At 38.4% G+C, this 20,818-nt stretch overlaps 1 protein-coding gene across 3 annotated transcripts in view; it reads right to left on the bottom strand.

Moving 5' to 3' along the window:
* Positions 1 to 20,818, bottom strand: part of CPNE4 (copine 4) — a 228,343-nt gene that overhangs the window by 172,478 nt on the left and 35,047 nt on the right. For 2 of the 3 annotated variants that reach the window (XM_064671603.1, XM_064671613.1), the window contains exon 2: positions 8,408 to 8,595. In XM_064671603.1, the coding sequence (XP_064527673.1) occupies positions 8,408 to 8,587 (180 nt within the window). In that variant the 5' untranslated portion in view covers positions 8,588 to 8,595. Of the gene's footprint in view, positions 1 to 8,407; positions 8,596 to 19,036; positions 19,135 to 20,818 lie in introns of those variants that run through there. The other variant, XM_064671592.1, reaches the window with a different exon arrangement.

Genomic DNA, 20,818 nt, shown 5'->3' with positions numbered 1-20,818 from the left:
CCAGGTCACAGGATCAGGAAGAGACCATGTAGCTTTGACCACCTCTCACATCTAAGTGCTCCCTCCTGACTTCCCAGGAGTACACTCGGTTTTATTCATTTATGTAAACTATGAGAAAAAAACTTCTTCACTCTCCCATGACTTGAAGACAACAGATATGAAGAGATTTAGTTGGACAGATAGAGAAGTCAGCCTCCAGCTCTGATAGAGAGAAAGCAGTCAGCCCAAATATCACCACTCTCAGTAAGAAAACAGATTTCTACTTTCTTTCCTTTGCATGTGCATTACGTTTCACTAACTGCACTACAGAGGCAGAAAATAGTGTTTGAACTAGTGGAATAATATGATATTTCATATATATTGACTCAACATGACAGTATTTGTCTTCAGTTGAGACAATCTGTCTCATTCAAATGAGTTCAAGTTTAAAGATTGCTGATTTAAAAAGACAGAAAACAAAGCGCTGTGGCTATCTTTAAATGCTGAGGCAAGAAGGAGGCTCAAAAAACCCCAGCCATGATGGAGAAGAGAAGAGCAAGAAAGAGTTATCATAAAATGAATTTAAAATAAATTTTTACTACTACCTGGGGTGTACAAAGAAAAGTCTCATCAAAACCTAATGATGTTCATATTTCTGAACTAGGCACAGGAGGAAGAAGTTCCTAGTACCAGCTTCTAATCAAATATTTGCCAACACAAAAAATTTACAGTCCTTAGTTTTCAGACTTCTGACTTTGAATAAGTAGTTGGAAAAGACCTGGGAAGGGAAGAGAGCTCTCTTTGTTTTTAACAAGAAGGTTAATATAAAATGTAATTCCAGATTTTGAGTTTATGCATACATATTTGTAAAAATGTACTCAGTGTATTAGGGGCTGGACAGAATACTATGAAAGATGCTCTGTAGGATACAGAGAAAAACTTCATAGGAGATTCTCTTCATGTGGAGAACTTTTCTTTTTCCTGAAAGAGTTAATGACAGAAGGTCTTCAACAGACAAACCCTTGGAAGCTGCCTCCAAAATATTAACTCTTGGAAAGTAAGATATCCAATTACATGAATTCAGGCCAAGAACAGACCAAGATAAAATATTCAATTAGCCTGCAGCCTGACCCCACAGATTTCCAATGGTGCTTGAAAAACATGAGTTCTCTTTGACAGTTACACCACACAGAAATACTTCAAGGAAATGTACCAGGAAGAGAAAGCAGAAGCTAAAAGCAAATCTTGGCAGCAACAGAGGTTACCAAGTAAGCAAAGAAACACTCATTAGCATCAACCTAGACTTGAGGAAAAAGGAGAAAGAAAAATACTATATTGTATTATGAGGATGAAATAAACCATAAAGGCATATACACAGGCACATTGTGTGGTGTAAACATAATCACAGCTTTCAGTTTGATGCAAGGGTCTAACGGCACCTGAAAAGCTCTCAAACATCATATTTTAGGAATATTACTTGGGAAATGATTCAGCAGGACTGCTCCCATTTCTTCTTAGGTCCAAAGGTCAGTAATCAACGCCTGCACTAACAGATCATCACCTGCAAGGTGTACAGGGCATAGATCTGTGTACAGGACCAAGTGCTCTGAAGACTTGAGTGATCTGGGCAGTAGGGGACAATCAACTCAACTGCCAGCTCCAAGTCAGCAAAGGTAGAACCTTGACCACATTGTGGCTTAATTAGAAAGAATTCTGTTGCCTTTCTTTTCCGATGAAGGTCTTGATTTCAATTAAAGATTCAGTTCTTCCCCATTGCCTTTCATCAACCACAACCTGCCTGAATCCAAAGGTATTTACACTCACTCTAGTATATCATTAAAGACTTTGACCTAAGCTTTGGCCAGAGAACATGCAGGCAGCATTTCCAGTTATCAGCCCCCTTCTACATCCAGAAGAGAAAAACTCCCAAATTTGCAAATGAATCAGAAGCTTTTCAAAACAAGAAGAACTAATTTCATAACCTCTATTGAGTGAAAGCACTCCCTTGCCACCAAATTGTGCATAATCTAATATAAAACATCTCATCAGAAATTTTTAATTTTCTTTCTTTGTCAGAGAAAGATCTTCCTAAGATGGTATGTTCATCTTACTGTTACATCATTACTTACAATTAATTTAATACAAGATGCTTGTTCACCAAATTGAAATCTTAGAGTGAAATCAGAAAAATAGTATCTAGAATCTGATCTAGCATTAACTAGAGTATTACTTTTTAAAAATTCTTAATTTTACTAATTTTAAAAAAATAAAATCCAAACCCCACCAAACACTCCATAAACCAGCCCACTGTGAAGCCTTACAGTTCTTTAAAGCAGAAAACAAATCCCAAATCACTGCCTAAAAATCTCTATGGAAGTGCAACAATAGCATCTGGCACTGCATCTCTAAAATACTCTGAAATAAAGATGGGTCAAATAACAATCCAAACCAATCCATGTTCCTTGATGGCTTAGATATGCTGCTAGGACATAGTTGTTGCCTTTTTATACAGTGACAAAAAAATCAGAAGAATAAAATCCCAAATGGCATTGAGAAAATGAACAAGGATTTTCAAATGAACATGTCTCCTCTAACACATGAACAAGAAACTTGAGATTAATCAGCAAGTGGCAAGTTCAAGAAATACAAGTAATATTACTTTATTCAACCACCACTTAAGCTGCAGAACCTTTATGTCCCAGGATAGCCTGAAAGTTATTTTTTAAATACAAAAACTTCAAAATTTTTTTGAACTAAGCTACAGAAGTTATTCTACCAACATTTTTTTTTTAATTACAAACGCACAAATTTGCGTTTAAGAACTCCCTGAGCTGCAGATCACTGAGGGATGGCAGAGCAAGCTGGAAAGACCCTTTTATATTTCTCTGATCTCACATTTATTCATTGCCACCAGCCAGCAACCAGATGCAAGACGGGGTTAGTCAGGCCTCAAACCTCATTCTCTATGGCTGCTGATGGTAGTTCTTGTTTCTGATCATTAAAACTTCCAGTTCTATCCAAATGCTTCATCTATTACTCTGTTCATCTCCATGAACTAAAAAGGATGTATTTATTTGCATTTATTTATATATAGGTTGTTTTCCCCCTCTTCACAGTAATTTTGTGGTTATTTTGGGACAGTTTGGTAGAGTCATGGAATATATCATCCCACAGACTCCCCTATTTCATGGCTTATTGGCTTCTGCAGTGGGCTGTAACAGCCACAGATGGATAACATGAAAGATACTTCTGGGTATCTATGGAAACAAGTAGCTGAAGTTTGCCTCAAGGTCTCATCTTCAGATCCTTCCCTCATGCTAGGAAGGGGCAGGGAATCTCCTCCACTATCCAATATAGAGAGGAGCAAAGCGAGGCAGCAGGTGCTGGGAATGGAAATCGGGACCTGAGGCAGGTGAAGAGGCAGAGAAAGGAAGGAAATTCAGAAATGAAACAAAAGAGAGAGCAGGATTAAGTGGAAAAGCAAAGACAGATGAAGAGCAACACTATGTCCTTCCTATACCTTGATTCCCATGTAGCCTGTTTATTAGGCTCTGCTGCTATTCTATACTTTAACTAGTTCAATGCATTTCCAAGCTCTCTGGTCTCTACCATCTGTTTGCATGAGGGTCTGTGTGGATGCAGGTTAATACTCAAAGAAAAAAAAAAAAAGAAAAAACAAGCTGGAAAATTCAGTTTTGTTAGTTTAATTTTGCCAAGCTAATCCTTGAAATGTCATGCTAAACAATAAGTGAATAACTTTTATTTTAAAAATATCAAAATTAAAAGTAATGATTTTGCCCTACACATTTTTATCAAAGCTCATTGAGTTCAACCAAATTTGTGACTTCAGACAACATTTTAACAAAAAACTCAGTGACCAAACTTATCCATCCAAACAATTCCACCCAATTTCATCAATATGAATTTTCGCAAGTGCATGTTGTCTTTGGGCACTGCTTTATTTGCTCTGCAGTTACTTCAAGTTTAATAAAAACTTAGGAAAAATAAATAAAAAGCAAAAACTCCAGCTGGCTGTTCAAATCCACAAGGCAGCAGATACTCTATGTCCTCAAATTTTCCTGCTAAAAGCCATAAGAGTACAACTACAGGAAGCCCTCCCAGATTTCCAAACCTGGCTACTTTGCTTTTCATAGCTACAGACATCATGTTCCATCTGCTACGTGAGGATATATGACACCTCCCAATTTCTTGTAAATCTTGTATGATCAGACACAGCTCAGCAACTTACTCAGCTTTCAAAATAACATGTATTACAGGTACTTGCCATATGCAGATAACAACCTGTGCACAGGTCCAAGCTACTTTCTTAGGAATAAGGAGTTAATGAGAATGTCAGTGCTAGCACATCTTGGCTGAAGACTCCAATGCTATACACAATTAATATTTATTACACATGGACATCCACGCTGCAGGTGGGTAAAATAATCATTGGAGCAAAGGAATTTATCATCACGTACCTCAGTCATTCACCATTTGAAGCTTATTACAGTAATTAAACTCCTTGAACACATTCAAATCAATATGGAAAAACAGCCATTGAATTATTATCTTAAACAGTTTAAGTACAACATTTGGCCTCTCTGCAAGTGTGTACCTGCCTAAAATTAAGGCCAGAAGAGCTAAAATTCAGCCCTGGGTAGTAATACAGATAGCATAATCTTAAATTGTTCTGTATCACACCCTGTCACATCAGGCTAAAAATACAAACTTCATGCGAGAGAAAGAGTAAACTGCTGATTTTCCTGGGAGACACAACATATTATTTCCATTTTAGATTGGTGGAGATAGTGCTTTTCAGACGGCATCAACATTCATATACAGAGAAATGTGACGGGAAGGTATGTGTGCACGTTTGTGCATGTGCAGGTTTGTTTGTGGGGAGACATTTACCCAGACAGGAAGAGAAAAACAGAAAGCATATCTGTCCCAGAACTGGGGACAACCCCCAGGATTCTTTGAGTACTTGTCCATGTCCTGCTCGTGTTCCTAGTGGTTTCACATCTGAGGAATAACGTGTCAATCATCTGCTCATCCAGGGAACTACAGGCATGTCAATCTCACCTTGATTCCTAGGAAGTTGATACAGCAATTAATCCTGGAAACCATTACCAGGCACATTAAGGATAAGAAAATCATCATGAGTAGTCAGAATGGACTTCTAGGACGAAGTGACTGGCCTGGTAAATGAGGGAAGGGCAGTGGATATTGTCTACCTGGACTCCAGTAAGGCCTTTGACACTGCCTCCCATAAGATCTTCATGGAGGAACTGCTGATGTAGGGGAGGGATGAGCAGACAGTGAGGTGGACTGAAAACCAGTTGAACAGTTGGACCCAGAGGTTGGTTATCAGTGATGTAAAGTCCAGTTGGACAAGAAGTGGACCACAGGGGTCAATACTGGATCCAGTCCTGTTTAACACCTTCATTAGTGAGCTGGATGATGGGGCAGACTGTGCCTTCAGCAAGTTTGTAGATGACACACCTGGAGCACTCAGGGGCATCTCACCAACGTACGTAATACCTGAAGGGAGAGTCTAAAGACGACAGAGCCAGGCTTCTCTTCACTGGTGGCTAGTGACAGAACCAGAGGCAATGGCCTCTAACTGAAACACAGGAACATTAGGAACTTGTGACAACAACCAAGCACTGGCACAGGGTGCCCAGGGATTATGCAGAGTCACCCTCCTCAGATATATTCAAAAACTGTCTGACACTGTCCTGGGCAACTGGATGTAGGTGTCCCCACTTAAGCAGCAGGGGATGGACTATGTGACCTCTTGAGGTCCCTTCTAACCTCACCAATTCTGTGTCTGAAAGAAGAAAAAATAAAACAAACCAAACAAAAAAAGCCCAAGACTAAACAAAACAGAAAAACCACAATTAAAAAACAAATAATTATATGACATTTCCAATCTCTAGAAACTGCATCTACCCACTCTACAAGAGCATCAACACATTTTCATTCTATATTTACATGTGCAGGTGGCACAATTTACACAAACATACACATATGCATACACAGTACTGCAGAACTGAAAAAGAAATCTCCTCAGCAACGGGATGACATGTTTTATCAAAATCTTCCAAGAGATAAATGTGCAAAAATTCCTCACTTTCGAGGATTATCTGTGTCTGTAGAGTAAATCCCTCACATCCTAGTGTCTCTAATTGCATGCACAATGCAATTCCATCAGCCCAACCCCACAAACTTCAGCTGCATCTGGCCTAATAGCAGCTGTGCAGCCTGTCCTCAGTACTTTTCAGATTTCAAAAGCACTTATATGCAAGACCATAACCTCTATTTAGACACCTTCAACCCAGCTACTCCATGTTGATAGAACCTCCTAACAACTAGAGCATGTGATCAATATGCATGTTTCAGTAATACTGTATCTTGCTACAGTCTGTTTGGAGATGTCCAACCTACAAGAGGTTTAAGGTGTCTGGAAATTCAAGACAATTTCAGGAAGGCATTAAATCCATATATACAAAACTCCTCAGTTCTGTTCCTGTTTGGGTTGCCATTTAGTGATTTCTATATTGAATATACTCACTTCACTGGAAACTAGATTTATTCTTTTTTAATTATTAATTTTTCTGCCTTCTCAGGTCTTGCTGGATCATTGATTCCCATCAGCAGAACATTCTTCCAACCAAATTATATCTTCATCTATACCTGAGTGACTCTGCTCAATTTAGCTCAGCAATTGCAACTTAATTAAAAATTCTGTTGAGAATGTGCTGGCCAGAAAAGACTCATTATGTCAGAGCTGTATTCACTCCACAGCACTGATAGGAACGTGAACTAATAAAACCTTTTTATTCATACTAAAATGAATGCCCTGGACTCCCATTAGACAGTCAGAGAAACTGACATAAGATGGGAATCATATCAGTGGGCAGATCTGTTCTGCAAGAATTACTCAATTCAGAGAATAACTTTCCAAATTAAAACCACATCAAATAAAGGGAATCTCTGTTACAACATCAGAATATATAATTTAATCTACTTACCCCACTTATAACTGGCCAGAGACAAACTGTATGTGAAACGCACTCAGTTATTCAGAGAAGTGAAATACTGGAAAAGTTTTCATTCTACCCTTTCCAAACAGGACATTTCACTTATTTTGACCTTTAATACACTGCTTGGTTCTAGTATTTATGTGATTACTCAAAGTGCAGCTATATGCTTCTTTCTACATAGCTAGTTAAAATTACTTTCTTCAGGCTGTTGTATCACCTTAAATTTTAATTAAATGGACACACTGATTTTGTAGCACTAAGACAATCGTGAGAGTTTTATATCTATTTCTAATCTGGTTTTCTACCAGGGACATTTCTAATGGTTCCACAAGAGAAAACTATGAAAAGAAGAAGAATACCATCAAAAAAACCTTAATTTTGCTATGCTGGTGCCAACTGGTCTGGAAAAATTTCAGAGGTCCCTAGGTCAAAACCAGACAATTGGAATAAATGGAACAAAATCCCCAAAGTCTGACAAATTTGGCTGAAAATGCTGAATTAAAAGACCCTTGAATTTAGGATTTTGCTTTCTGCTTATGCTCAGAGTTATTATTTTTACCTTTTCATATATAACGCAATCTTATGCTGAATGCTGAAACTCTTGAAAGGAGACAGATGAATATGCACGCAAAATTAACTGGATTTAATACATTCCTAATTTTCTCTTATGTACTTCTATTTTCTTTTTAAAGTCACCTTTCAGCTTGTTAAACCACAAACACTGAAGTATAACTTTGAAATAAAATAACCAACACGATGTCATTAAAAATATTACATTTCATTCTAATGTTCTTTATTTACAATTTGAACTTCCCTAAGACATCCTATTTCCAGCTATCAATGAAATGATTTCCAAGATTAGGTAAAGTAACATGAAGCAGGATTTTAATCAAACATGCAAACTGCAATACAAGGCAAATTGATCCAGCAAACACATTAGTTTTACTAACTTCAACTATGAATCCAATTGTAATGCTTAAAATTTGCAAATCAAGCTGCTCTTTCACCGGATTCCTTGCCAACTAGTAATGAATATTCCTCTCTTCCATGGCATTTTTCTTCTTGCTGTTGTAATGCCTGATAGTCATTATCCCTGTTATTATAAAGCTTTTATGAAACATGAGGCCTAAAGGGGAAAGTTTTATGATGCTTCACTCTTTAATCATCTTGATTTTTAATCTAGACTCCAAAGAGAAGTTCAAAGTTTTTGATTCAAAGTGCGTCAGGGTTAATGGAAAATCTCCCTTCACTCTTACAAGATTATGCCACAGGCTTCAAACTACTTTTTCTCTTCGTTGTTCTTGCTGTTTGAAATTTGCCTCAGTTTGTCTATGCCATCATAAAGTGTCAGAAGAATAATTTTTATTCTATTAAACACTCACCTCAAACCACTGGCCGTGCGACTGCATTTTAAGGATGACACAAGGATCTGGTTTTGAGAGGGCATCCCTGTCTGATATGCCTTTGCATGCAACTCGCAATTCCACTTTAGTCAGGCATGGGCTGTTAAAAATTCCCAGGGTATTGGCTGCTGATTCATAGATGTTGCTCATTTTCTTCATTCCTTGTTCTGAAAGAGAGAAAAGGTCTATTGAGAACGGTGCACAAGCAGTACAGCCCTTCCCTCCCTTCCAGAGGCCAACGCAAAGTTCTGCTAGACAATAACTGTGAATGAGATCCAGAGCAAGAGGGGGAAAAATTAAAATCAAAATAATAACTATAGAGAAATAATTGTCTCATATGTTTATAAATAAATCAAGTTCAAAACTGTGATCTTGACTTCCAGCTCTGTTCCTGGTCACAGAGCTGCGCTTCCCCAGGCCAAAGGATAGATAGACAGGATGGTAATTCCAAATTTCTCCTGATAACACCTTAAGAGGGCTAAATTAAATTTGTTCAACGCTCCCTCAATCTGCTTTTATTTATCAGTATTCCATCCAAAATGTATGTACTTCTTACAGAAACTTTTGGTGTAAATGCCATAGAAGGCTCCTTTCATATCAATCTTAAATTCCAAAATATATTTCACTATTTCCAAGCTTACTGCAGAAGATTACCTCCCTCCATTCCTAGGCAAGTAGTCAAGATTGATGTTCCAAGCATAAGGGCAGGATACTTGCGCTGGCAAATCTTGTTGTTATACAGTGTCTGCTCTTTTGGGTCAGGAATCACAGTTACATGAACACAGGCAGCTGGAATGGTGGGGACCTCTGGCCCTTATGTCATTATGAACACCACCAACAACCTTATAGCTCAAGCTTTTGCTCTCAACAGAAGTAACAAAAACATTTGAACGTAAAGCTTAGCAAAAATCACTATATGATTATTATTGCATCAATAAAGAAGAATATGGGAACGCTATAATTCACTAATTTGTTTGGAACTTCACAGCCAAAAATTTTTCTCCAAATACAAGGATTAGTGCCTTCACCACCTTACCCTGTACGTAAGAGCTGCGAAAAATTAATCTCACACTTCTAGAGGGCAGATTTGTCTTGCCAGTTCATTAACAAGATAATTTTGTGGTCTGTTTCAAATCTTTTCACTATCTCTTCCACAACGTTCTGTTCTCAGATGCTAATGATTTTTGAGAACTGTTTCGACAAAAGTTAAATTTTGGAGATATGGAAATGAAAGTGAAGTTTTCTTTTCCTATCACCATGAAACTAAAAATAAACCCACAAACCCACACCTGTACAGTTTTCCTGTGAATTATAAAGGCAATTCAGAATAAGAGAAGTTGGCAATACAGTGTGGACCTCTAATACACACAGATAAACTTCAGGAATGTAAGTCTGATGATGAGGCAGATGATCTCCTCCCCTTGCAGATGAGAAAAAAGTTCATTAACAATTTACAATTCTTCCAATTCAAATCTACACAACAGCTTACTGTAGGACCATTTATCTCCTGTGAATATCCCAGCCTGCTGGGTTTGATATGTTTGTAAGTGAAGTGAGTGTGGATGGACTCTAACCCCCCTCTTGAGCTCAGGCCCTATATGCATATTTCCTTATGGTAAAATAGGCTTGAAATGTGAGCAACACCACAACCATAGTGCCTGACATCCTAAGATCAACAAATAGTCTACTTCAGCTCTTCCCAATTACTTGGAAATATTATCATCTGAACTACTGTACCTTGGATTCAGTGTTAGGAAAGAAACATGACTAAGAAAAAAGGCAAAACTAAACAAAATATAGAAAAGGTAATGATATTATGCTACATTATAAAGCCCTAAGAGCAATCTCAAGTTCTACACGATGTATTCTTATAGAGTAGTTTGGTTTATCTTCTATTTTTAGCTAAGAGTCCTGACACTGAAGATAAACCAGCATGGCTCAAATCTCAAAGTCTTTTATAGAGTAGGGAACAACATTTTGTGCTGGGTCAATTCACGACAGTAATGGCAAGATCGTAGCTCTAGCTTGAGAGCAACAGCAAGCAGAGGGAATTGAGCTCTAGCTTAATTGGAACTACTCTGATACAATCACAAATCGAGAAGCAATCACCTGCATTCAAAGAGGGACCTGAAATCTGATACCTCAAAGAAGTGATTGGAAAAAGCGCTACCAAAAGTGATGATTCAAAACTATGTTTGGAAGACTGGTTTGCTTCTTTTTGTTGCCTTTTTTTTTCAAAAAAAGAACACATTAAGGTGGTGATATTGTGACAAATCCACTGAAGGCTACTATTTAGCTAAAAATTACAGAGAAGATTATATGTATTTATAAATATGTATGTATTTATATGTATCTTGCTAGCAATCATCACAGTCTTTTTTTTTTTCCATTCTACTCCTAATATATCCCAGATATATGATGTCAGGAGACTAAGTTTCCATCAACTAGGATTACAAAAACACTGCTAGGAACTGAGGTGGGGGGAAAGACTGTTTTCTAATTATTCATCATTTTATAATCCCATCTCCTTCAGAAAGCTGCTCAACAAGATCATCCCACACATTTACGAGACATTTTTACATGTTGCCCTTTCCAAATTGAAATCCATTTGAAAATTGGGTTAATTCTGTCTAATGCACATCATACATCATTAATAAAATGTCATCCTTTGTGCAAAAATAGGTTGGTGATTTAATTAAACTGGATGATTTCAACACAAGAGAAGAGGAAAAAGTAGCAGAGTGAGGGGGAGAGGTGTATTTTTCTTCCTCCTACAATAATTATACACTGTGTTTTAGAACAGTGAGCAAGTATAAAATTATATTTCTTTTTATCACTACAACTATTACTTCAGCTTTTACAAGTTCTAAATTTATCAATGGAAAAGATCAAGCCACATCTTCTGTCTCATTATATTCTTCTTTTAATATAATCACCAGCTTGGGCTGTTGTATTGATGTCACGTTACCAGGGAGCTAGGGGCCTGGAAAATAGATTTTGAGCCTACCAAAAATAGCTAAAAAAGGTATTATTTTGTACAAACATAGAGAAGTTAGATTGCGTAAGAAGTTTTTTGTCAATTAACTACGTACATTGTTGATGAAGGAAAAAAATGCTAATTTTTCTTTGCTACAAACTTTTCCTTTTTCAGTTCATTAGAACCTTATTATTCCTTCAAGGTCCACGAGGCTTCAATATTCACTGATAAAGAGCTGTATCCGTGAGAGGAAAGCAAAAGCATATGTAGAAAAGTAAGTAAACTGGTCATACACTACTAAAATTTTCAGTTTGTTGCTGCACATGTTCTCTTTCATTTCCTCTGGAAAAGAGGAAAACAGGGCTTCCCACACAAACTTACTAAACAGTGGTAGACCGGATGGAACGGGGAAGCAAAACCAGGCCTTCTGGTTTCACCTCCCCATGGTGAAACAGTGAGGAAGAAGGCAGTACTAACTGGAAAAAAAAGTCTTGAAGTGCACCGTGCTGAAAGTAAACCATGTACAAGGTTATTTTTAAAGAGATTCATTGTTCATTGGTGTGAAATTCCTGATGAGGTGGGAAATAAAGAATATATAGCCAAATTCTTCTCCATGGTGTCCAGTGACAGGACAAGAAGCAATCGGCATAAACTGAAATACAGGAAATTCTGATTAAGGAGAAGAAAACTTTTTACTGTAAGGCTGGTTGAACACCAACAAGCTTCTCACAGAACTTGTGGAGTATCCATACTTAAAAATATCCAAAACTTGTCTGGACACGGCCCTGAGCAACCTCCTTTAAGCAGAGGCTTAGAACAGATGACCTGCAGAGGTCCTTTTCAACCCCTGCTACTCTGTGATTAAGGAGAAAACAATCAAAGTATAATCTTTTAGTGTACAGATTGTGATATGTTGCTGAGTACTATTCAGTGATTTCAATCCCTTGGCTCCAAAATCATGCAGAAAATTACAAGACAGAGATGAGCTCAACAGTTCTTGTACAAAGTCTACAAAAGTCTCTCATTTGTAGGTATCTCATTAAAAGCAACGGCACACAAATCCAGAAGATCATGCCTGCCTATATGATTGGGTTACACTGAAAATCAGTATTACACATTTGACAGGCGGATTTTCCATTCAGGGGGACTGAATGGCTTAAAATGTTCAGTCATGTAGTGACTACAAAAGTAAGGATCTCCATGATGCGAAGTACAAACAGTACACGCCTCTCTCCAAGATCTAAAAGACTTAAATTCAGATCACACAATCAAATCCACCTTGTTACAAAATGGTGATCCACACAGGGCTTTAGAGAACCTCACAGCAAACTAATAACCAGGCTCCTTAGATTCACCATGAAATAAATCTAAGATGCTACCTGAATTCAGATTTCAAGTTTTCTCCTCTGCCTACCCTGTAATTTTGCTCTCCTACAAACACAGTGTCCAAAAAGCTTTTCTGCAAGATGCCTGGGTGAAGAATGAAGACATTGCTTCTCTACAGCACCTTGCTAAGAGTCAGGGAAACATGCACACTCAGCTTCACCTTCAGTTTAGGTAGTAAGTGAGCAGCAAATGAGAAAGATGCTGAGATTAAAAGCAGTAACCAGTGTGCTCTGCATTTAGGAAAAGGTCTTGTTATTTAGAAACCAGAACTCCAGGCCAAAGTACAAGCAAATGAATTCTGGGTTAGAAGGTTTCCCGTCGCCGTATATTGAGAGCTGCGTCTGAATCATTTGTTTTACTGGCACGCTGGTCATGAAATGAAAATGAGCCAATAGCATCTGCCTGCTTCTGCAAAAGTAAACAGCAAGAGTCTGCTCCTGGAAAAGTAAATTATGTTCATAGTATGTGTATGCAGTGGGAAATACTAATGTAGCATTACATGAAATAAGAGCTGTGAATAAGTGCCTCCAAAAGAGGGCAGGCCTAAAAGCACTGGATGTTGTGGCTCTAGCTGCTCCCTACTTATTTATACCTATGAATTATATATGGGATAGACATTTAGCGTTAAAAACACATGAGCAGCACAACTCTCTAGACAGAAAGTTTTGTACCAACAGTTTCTTCAAGGTTTAAAGTCTAATAAAAGTAAATACAAACCCCAAATCTACAGTTAGCACCTTAAAATTCATAAAACTCAGACTACCAGCTTCTGCTGGAAAACAATTAGTGTTCCACTGCTTAAAAGAGATGGAAAACTACTTTTCTGTGTTATTAAGAATTGTGATCCTTGTAGCCCTAGGAAAATGGCTTCCTCTAGTTCTGTTCTACATTCTTGATTTAAGTTACAACTCAAAATCAAAATCTAAATAGTCATGTTCATTTTTACGTGAAATCACTAGCTTTAAGTGACAAACAGAATCTGATTAAATAACAGGACATTTTGAAAGCATACTGAAGTTTTTATAGGGTCTGATCTGAGATCCACAGAAGTCAGTGAGAAAATAACCCACTGATTTCAACAAAGTAGGCAGCTGAGTAATATAGTGCCCCAAGCAATCCTGTTTTGTCCCATTGTATTTCATCATTTGGCAACACAATAATGAAAAAGAATCATCAGGCACAGAGGATTCAAGTGCCTTAGAACTGCCTTTTGGGGCCTGACCCAAACTCCACTAACCTTATTAATTGGCTTCAAATGTGCATTTCTCAGGCCCTGAAGATTTTATATGCTTCTATTCTGTCTCCCATTATGATACAAGATGAAGTTATGAAAAATACAGTAAGAGTGAGATTTACAGAAAAGGCTGAAATTATGTTGGGTGTTCAGGCAAAAGAGTTTTAAAACGTTCCTCTGTTTAATTACTTTTTTGGCTCTAGCAGAATGTAGGCCATGGACCCCTTCAAAGAATGATACTAAATGAGGTGAGCAATTATTTTACTTTAAGAAACTTTATGTGATTGGTAATTCCCAGTCTCAAGGAATTACTCTACCAATTTTTGGCATCAAGGCTTCCTTGGTTGTGAAAAGCAAGCCCATTCCTTCTCATTCAGCTGTGTGGCTGGTAAACAAGCTTTCTGCAAATGAGGAAAGATGGGAATTCATCAGGAGGTCCTGATACAGCAAGTTCATTAAATTAATATTCCAGGTGCTTAACTGGGAGCTCACTAAGATACATGGCTTGCCAAGGTCTGAACAGAGAGCCCAGAGTGATAGCAGATAGGCCAGACAGAAAGCAGACCTATCTTTATTAAAAAATGTAGGTCAGTGATTGGAAACCAGTGATCGGCCACCGAAGATATTGTTTATTGCCCTCATTTCCTCTGTGAAGCAACATCTTTTTCACGGTAACATTTTCATAGCAAAGGGTCTTCTGTAACCTCTGTTACACTGTTTGATCGACCTCACCATGAACTGGTTTTTTCCTTATTTTGTCTAATCTTTTTTGCTGCTGTGGCCATTGCCTTGGCCTGTCTCTGTGCATCTCTGGAAACTTACTTCTCATGAACAATAAGTGCAATCTTAAAACGTAGTCATTCGATTGCTTATCTTTGACCACACTCCCAGACTCCTGATTATCAGCCATATCACTGCACAAGACTCTTTTTCTATTGGCATTAAAAATTATTCTGGTCAACATTCACTGTATTATAAAGAAGTTTAAATGATCATAGATAAAACAGACAAAACGCCAGTTGCCAAAATTAATTTGAATATGAATTATTGTGTAAGAGGAAGTCAACAGGTTAGCTAGACCACTCCACAGGACACTTTGTGCAATTAAAAATACAATTTTTCCTTCTTCCCTTTGATTCTCTGGCTCATACAAAAATTAACGAGGATTTATTTAAAGTTACACCTACCAAAGTTTGATAAAGGCCTTTGCAAAATGAGCAACAAACTCAGTACGGAAGGAGGATCTGGAGAATCCACAGCAGTGCTATTGTGAACAATAAGACAGATCAGATAATGCAAGTAATCTATTTGGACAGAAGGGGAGAAGGTTCAGAACAAAGTGCCAGCAGTGTAAATGGAAATATACACACACTGACAGCTCAAAGGGACTCATTACCATTGAACCAGCTGTTTCAATTATAAGGGGAGAAGGGAAAGTCACTAGAAAGAAATTGAGACATCTAATGTATGACAAAACACTGTAAAAAGTGTGCTATCCCTGTGCAAATAACCCCATTCCAGTTAAGAGAGGGGAAACCCCCATGATAACTGAAGCAGTGGCCAGTTCTGGATGCTCTGAGTGGACCCCACTGAAGTCAGACTCGATGCAATGCAAAACACCTGTAAGAGTCAGTCACTAAAATACATATATTCTATTATCCTCTACTAGAAGTGCAAATCTAAGATTCTCCCTTGCTCCTTTAGTATGTAGCTAATGCCATTAGTCACATCTTACTTCGCAGAGTTCCCAGTGTCTTCCTGCTTACAACACTGTAATATACAGGAGAAAGACAGGAGGTCGAACAAACACAAGATCACAATAACCTTCCTAGAGATAAATGGAGACAACTCCCCTACTAGAAAGCAGTATCAACATTTACTACTGGAAAAGCAGCAGAGATTTTTTCCCCCAGAATTAACCAAAGTCTGTTTTATTTGCATTCAGTGGATTTGTACCAGTCACAAGGAGTCTGCCTCTCCCACAACAAGGTTGGCTTACAGGCTGGTTACAGAGGGTGTGTATTTTGTCCTGTTTATAAAATGACATCTTCTAAGACAGTGTGGTGTCTTAATAACAGAATGTATTTTATTTGGAACAGTGTAGAGGCCAGAAAGAAAACAGATTGATGCATCTATGTGCTGACACACAGTAATTGTCTTATTATCCACAGTTTTATTTCCTTAAATATTCCTGTCTAAATCCTTCACTTGCAGCTCAATAATGTCAAGCAAAAACATTAAATAGTCCCAGTGTTGCTCATAAAAATGACATATTTTAACTCAGAAAACATTAATGAAAGTAGCTTCATTCTTAATCTCATTTTGATTTGCAAAGCCATTAGAACTGATGTTCCACAGCCCTTTCTCACCATTAGAGAAGTCAAAAATGTATTTAAAAAGCAAGAGAAAGAAATGCCAACAAAGTTCAAACTGTCCTATAACTTGAGGCCCTGAGCCGATGATTTATGAGTGGGACTGAATAACATGAAGCCCCAGTAAAATTCAGGCTGCCAAATAAGCAAATTATTTGCCTACTGGTTTTGCTATTGGGTCTCAGGAGTCTGGCATACTACAGTAGAGATAATACCTGAAGCACAGGCAGCTGTAAGCACAGGGATTAGGCATCGATACATGAAAAAGCTCAGGACCATTGAATCCACTGCAAACATCACACTGAGGAGTTTCACACACACAAAAACCCAACCAATTATATGCAAGCATGCATGGTTTGTGAATATAAGTGACGTGTAAGCCTAGTAAATCACAGAAATTCAACTGAATCTCTCTAATCAAAAACTTCAAAGCTACTAGCATGTGATATTTATTTGACTACTTATCACTAAAAGCCATTACAATTTCCTTAGGTTTGTCATTTTCGTTTGCTGCTTGTACTAAGCGATATATCAAATGAAACACAGGAACAGAAGTTTATTCACTCCAAGGATATGTGTTGCTGCTTTTCTTAAATCAGCTCTCACAGTTAGGTATTAGAGGGAAAATAAAGGTGTCATAACAAGAACTGAAGCTTTATTATACAGTCACTTATCCAAGAATCTTAAATAATTGGATATTTCACTATACTTCAAAGAAAGATAAGCCTGGAACAAAATCAAATAATCCCAGCACTCCAAGGTGTAGCAGTCACAATTCTGCTATCAGCTGAGAGCCTTCAGTGAGGTGAAACAATTCTTGAAATAATTAGCCAATTCTGAACAACAAGAAAGATTTATAGTCTACTATGTTAATCCTTGCATTATCACCTATACACACATAAAATACATTTGAAATTACAATTATCTTTTACCCACCTTGGAAAAACCCACTGGCTATCAGCTAGAAGAGAACCATAGAATTGTTTAGGTTGAAAAGACCCCTAAGATCATGAGTCCAGCCACTAACCCAGCACTGCCAAGTCTACCACTAAACCATGTCTCTAAGCACCACATCTACACATCTTTTAAATACCTCCAGGGATGCTGAATCAACCACTTCCCTGGGAAGCCTGTTCCAGTGCTTCACGACCACTTCCCTGGGAAGCCTGTTCCAGTGCTTGACAACCATTTCAGTGAAGAATTTTTTCCTAATGTCTGATCTAAACCTCCCCTAGTGACTCTTGAGGCCATTTCCTCGGGTCCTATTGCTTGTTACTTGGTAATGAAGCAGCAAGTTGTATTCCTCAGTTACACTCAATTACACCAAAGTATGTATATAAACACATGTCATGCTTGAAAGAGTTTATCCATTTACAGATGTAACATATTGCAAACTGCTAATTTTCCTCAACAGATGGCTATAATGGCTTTTCCTGCAGCATAAAAATGATTCTACAAGAGAAGCTGCTTCCTGCTGCTAATCCAAAGATAGGCACATCAAGAACAGCAGTGAAGAAGAACTTCCCATTTACTGTTCAGTTTTTGCACTTGCAACACAACCAGAAGGTATATTTACTATCAGTTGGTTCAGGGCTTCTTAGCAGTGTGAGAAAACCTAAATTTACCTACTACACAGGGGCCACAATGACCCCAAAACTGGAACTGAGCTTTAAAGTCAAGTTGCTCTGTCAGGTAGGACAGGAGCAGAAGAAAGGGAGCGACAGATAGTGCCGCAAGCAGTTGCTCTCTCACTTTATAGTCTCTTGCCAAACGTTTGACCTCTTTCTCAGTAACAATCAAAACTCCTATGGCCTCCTGGGACTCTGACACACAAGGAACAGCCTGCCCACCCTCAGGGAGCTGCTGGGGAATTAACACCTTTGCCAGCCAGTCCTGAGTTCACTTCCTTTGCAACAGAGGTCCAGGGACAACAGATTGGGTTTGTACCACTAGTTTAAGTTAAGAGTGGTGCAAACTTACTAAACCACTAGTTTAGTGGGTTTGTACCACTAGTTTAAGTTAAGAGTGGTACAAACTTACTAAACCACTAGTTTAGTGGGTTTGTACCACTAGTTTAAGTTAAGAGTGGTACAAACTTACTAAACCACTAGTTTAGTGGGTTTGTACCACTAGTTTAAGTTAAGAGTGGTACAAACTTACTAAACCACTAGTTTAGTAAGTTTGTACCACTAGTTTGTACCACTAGTTCTTAAGTAAGAAAGGCATGAGCCTTTCCTGTCTTCTTGTCATTTACTTACTTTCTATTTCCTTTTCTAGATCCTTGATCAAATGTTTGAAGTGTCACCCAGGAGACTTAGGCCAAGCACACAGTGAAACTGTCTCAGCTAAATTGGCAAGGGATACAATCACATTGCAGCTCCAGCTGTAGGCACCAGAAAATCCTAAAGGATATGCAGCTCTGCCAGCCAAATTATACTTACATAGAGTGTTAATTTCTTTCCTAGATTCATTTCTACTAGCTCAGTCTGACTTTTCAGCCATATCCTACTCCCTGTCTGGAGTGTTTTGCAATCAAAGTAGCCCCGTACCATGATAGTCTCCGAAGAAGCTAGTAGCTATTTTTGGTATCAAACTGATTCATAAAAGAATTGCAGCATGCTGTCAGCAAAAGGTCCTACCAGTGCCAAATGTACTGCTGGTGCCAGTGTCGTGCCATTCCTCTGCTGGTGTGTCCATGCTCCACAGGATCTGTGCTCTACTGAGCTACTAAAGATGGGTCCTAATGCGTCAGGACACAGCGCAGCCTCATATAGATCCTAACCTGGGCCCTGGAAGCAACAGAGCTTTGTCAGCAATGTTATAGCAGAGCTACTTCCTTCTGACACAGTGCCAAGGCTTTGGCTAGATATTACTTTTGAAAACAAGCTCTAGAAACCCAAGCCACCAAGAGTTTTCAAGCTTTTCTCTTCCTTGGAAATTCTTGGGATATGAGAAATATCTTTGTCAACAACTAACACAGATGAGAAGCAAGATACTTGGAATGTCTTTTCTAAAACTTTGTCTGACACAAGGTTGTCTCTTAAACACTTCTAAAAGGAACCTATGAGTATACACAAGAGTTACGTCTTCCTTGTGAAATCTGCAAGTCCCCATCAGTCTTTGTTAGCATGTACTGACAACAAAAGGGCAAAACAAACAATTTAGCTCTGTTAGTTATTATAGAGTTTGGAGGCAGAAGGAAGGGGGTTTCTGTTCCTAAAATAATGCACACAAAAAAATGGACAGACACCATCTCTGTTGATGGAAGTCCTACTGCCAACTGCCACACACAAAAAACATCATAACATCTGCTGATCTTGACATCACTGCATGGTAGGAGAATATTTTGTGAAGTTCACACTACGTAAGCAGTACCCTTGGATTTGGGCACATATTGCACAGGGCTTCACCTACATCTGTCTTTACAGGACAAAGTGCTATAAAGTCCATGAACCACCCATTGACAGACAGAAAGCAGTGCCAATAAGCCAGCAGTGACGGCCCTCAAGGGAGAAGAGACACAAGAGGCTGGTATTAAAGTTCCAGCCAGATTGTTCTACTTCACAAATGCGATGACTCTGATCAGGTTATCTAAGATATAGTTCTGTATGAATTGACAGTTTAAAGGCATTCCCAGGCATTCCCTCCAAACCTGTGAAACTGTTAATTCACTTCCTCACCTGCCTTCTGCTGAATATGATTGCTCTCCGAACAGAAATTTGTCAACTCTCCTACATTGCTTGCCAAGAGACAATTGCAAAGCATCAGGGAGATAAGGAATGGCAAAGCAGAGTCACAATGATGTAATAGTCCGCTTTACATGGTGGTGGAAGACCTCAGAAGATGACAATCTTTGCTCTAAGGATAAATAGCAGCAGCATAAGTGAAACTCAGGAAGAGAGAAAACAAGCATTTCATTGAGCCTAGCTCAGGTAGATGTCTAAGTCGCCAGCATGTTTGAAATACCAACATAGTTGAAAGCTTTATAAGCCTAAATAAAACAGCTGTCAGTGCTTCACCCAAAAGTGATGCTGAAGAGCTTTGGTAAAAATAAAGGTGTGAAGTCAAACTGCAACATCTGGTTGTGCCTGACTTTTCCTCCACAAAAGCTACATGCCCTGCACTCGACTGACAAGAACTTGTACTGTCATGTTCTTGGCCTCACCATCAAGAGACAGAAACATCAAACAAGCCTGGTAAAACTCCTCATGCTTGTGGAAAGATTAATATTTCCTAAGACACAGAAGAGTAGAAGCCTCAGTAGATATCCCATGATGCTAAAAAGGAGTGGTGATAACTAAACTAGATTCCAAGTATTCTGTGAGAGCTGCCAAGAACTAAAGAAAACGTAAAATTTAGAATATGCTAAAACCTGATAGTTGCTCAGAGCACAAAGCAATGTCTTCCTTGTTCAAGTATTT

Source organism: Pseudopipra pipra, chromosome 1, assembly GCF_036250125.1.
Source record: "Pseudopipra pipra isolate bDixPip1 chromosome 1, bDixPip1.hap1, whole genome shotgun sequence".
Taxonomy (NCBI): domain Eukaryota; kingdom Metazoa; phylum Chordata; class Aves; order Passeriformes; family Pipridae; genus Pseudopipra; species Pseudopipra pipra.
The sequence above is the reverse complement of the archived record's forward strand: the minus strand, read 5'-3'. Positions and strand labels throughout refer to the sequence as shown.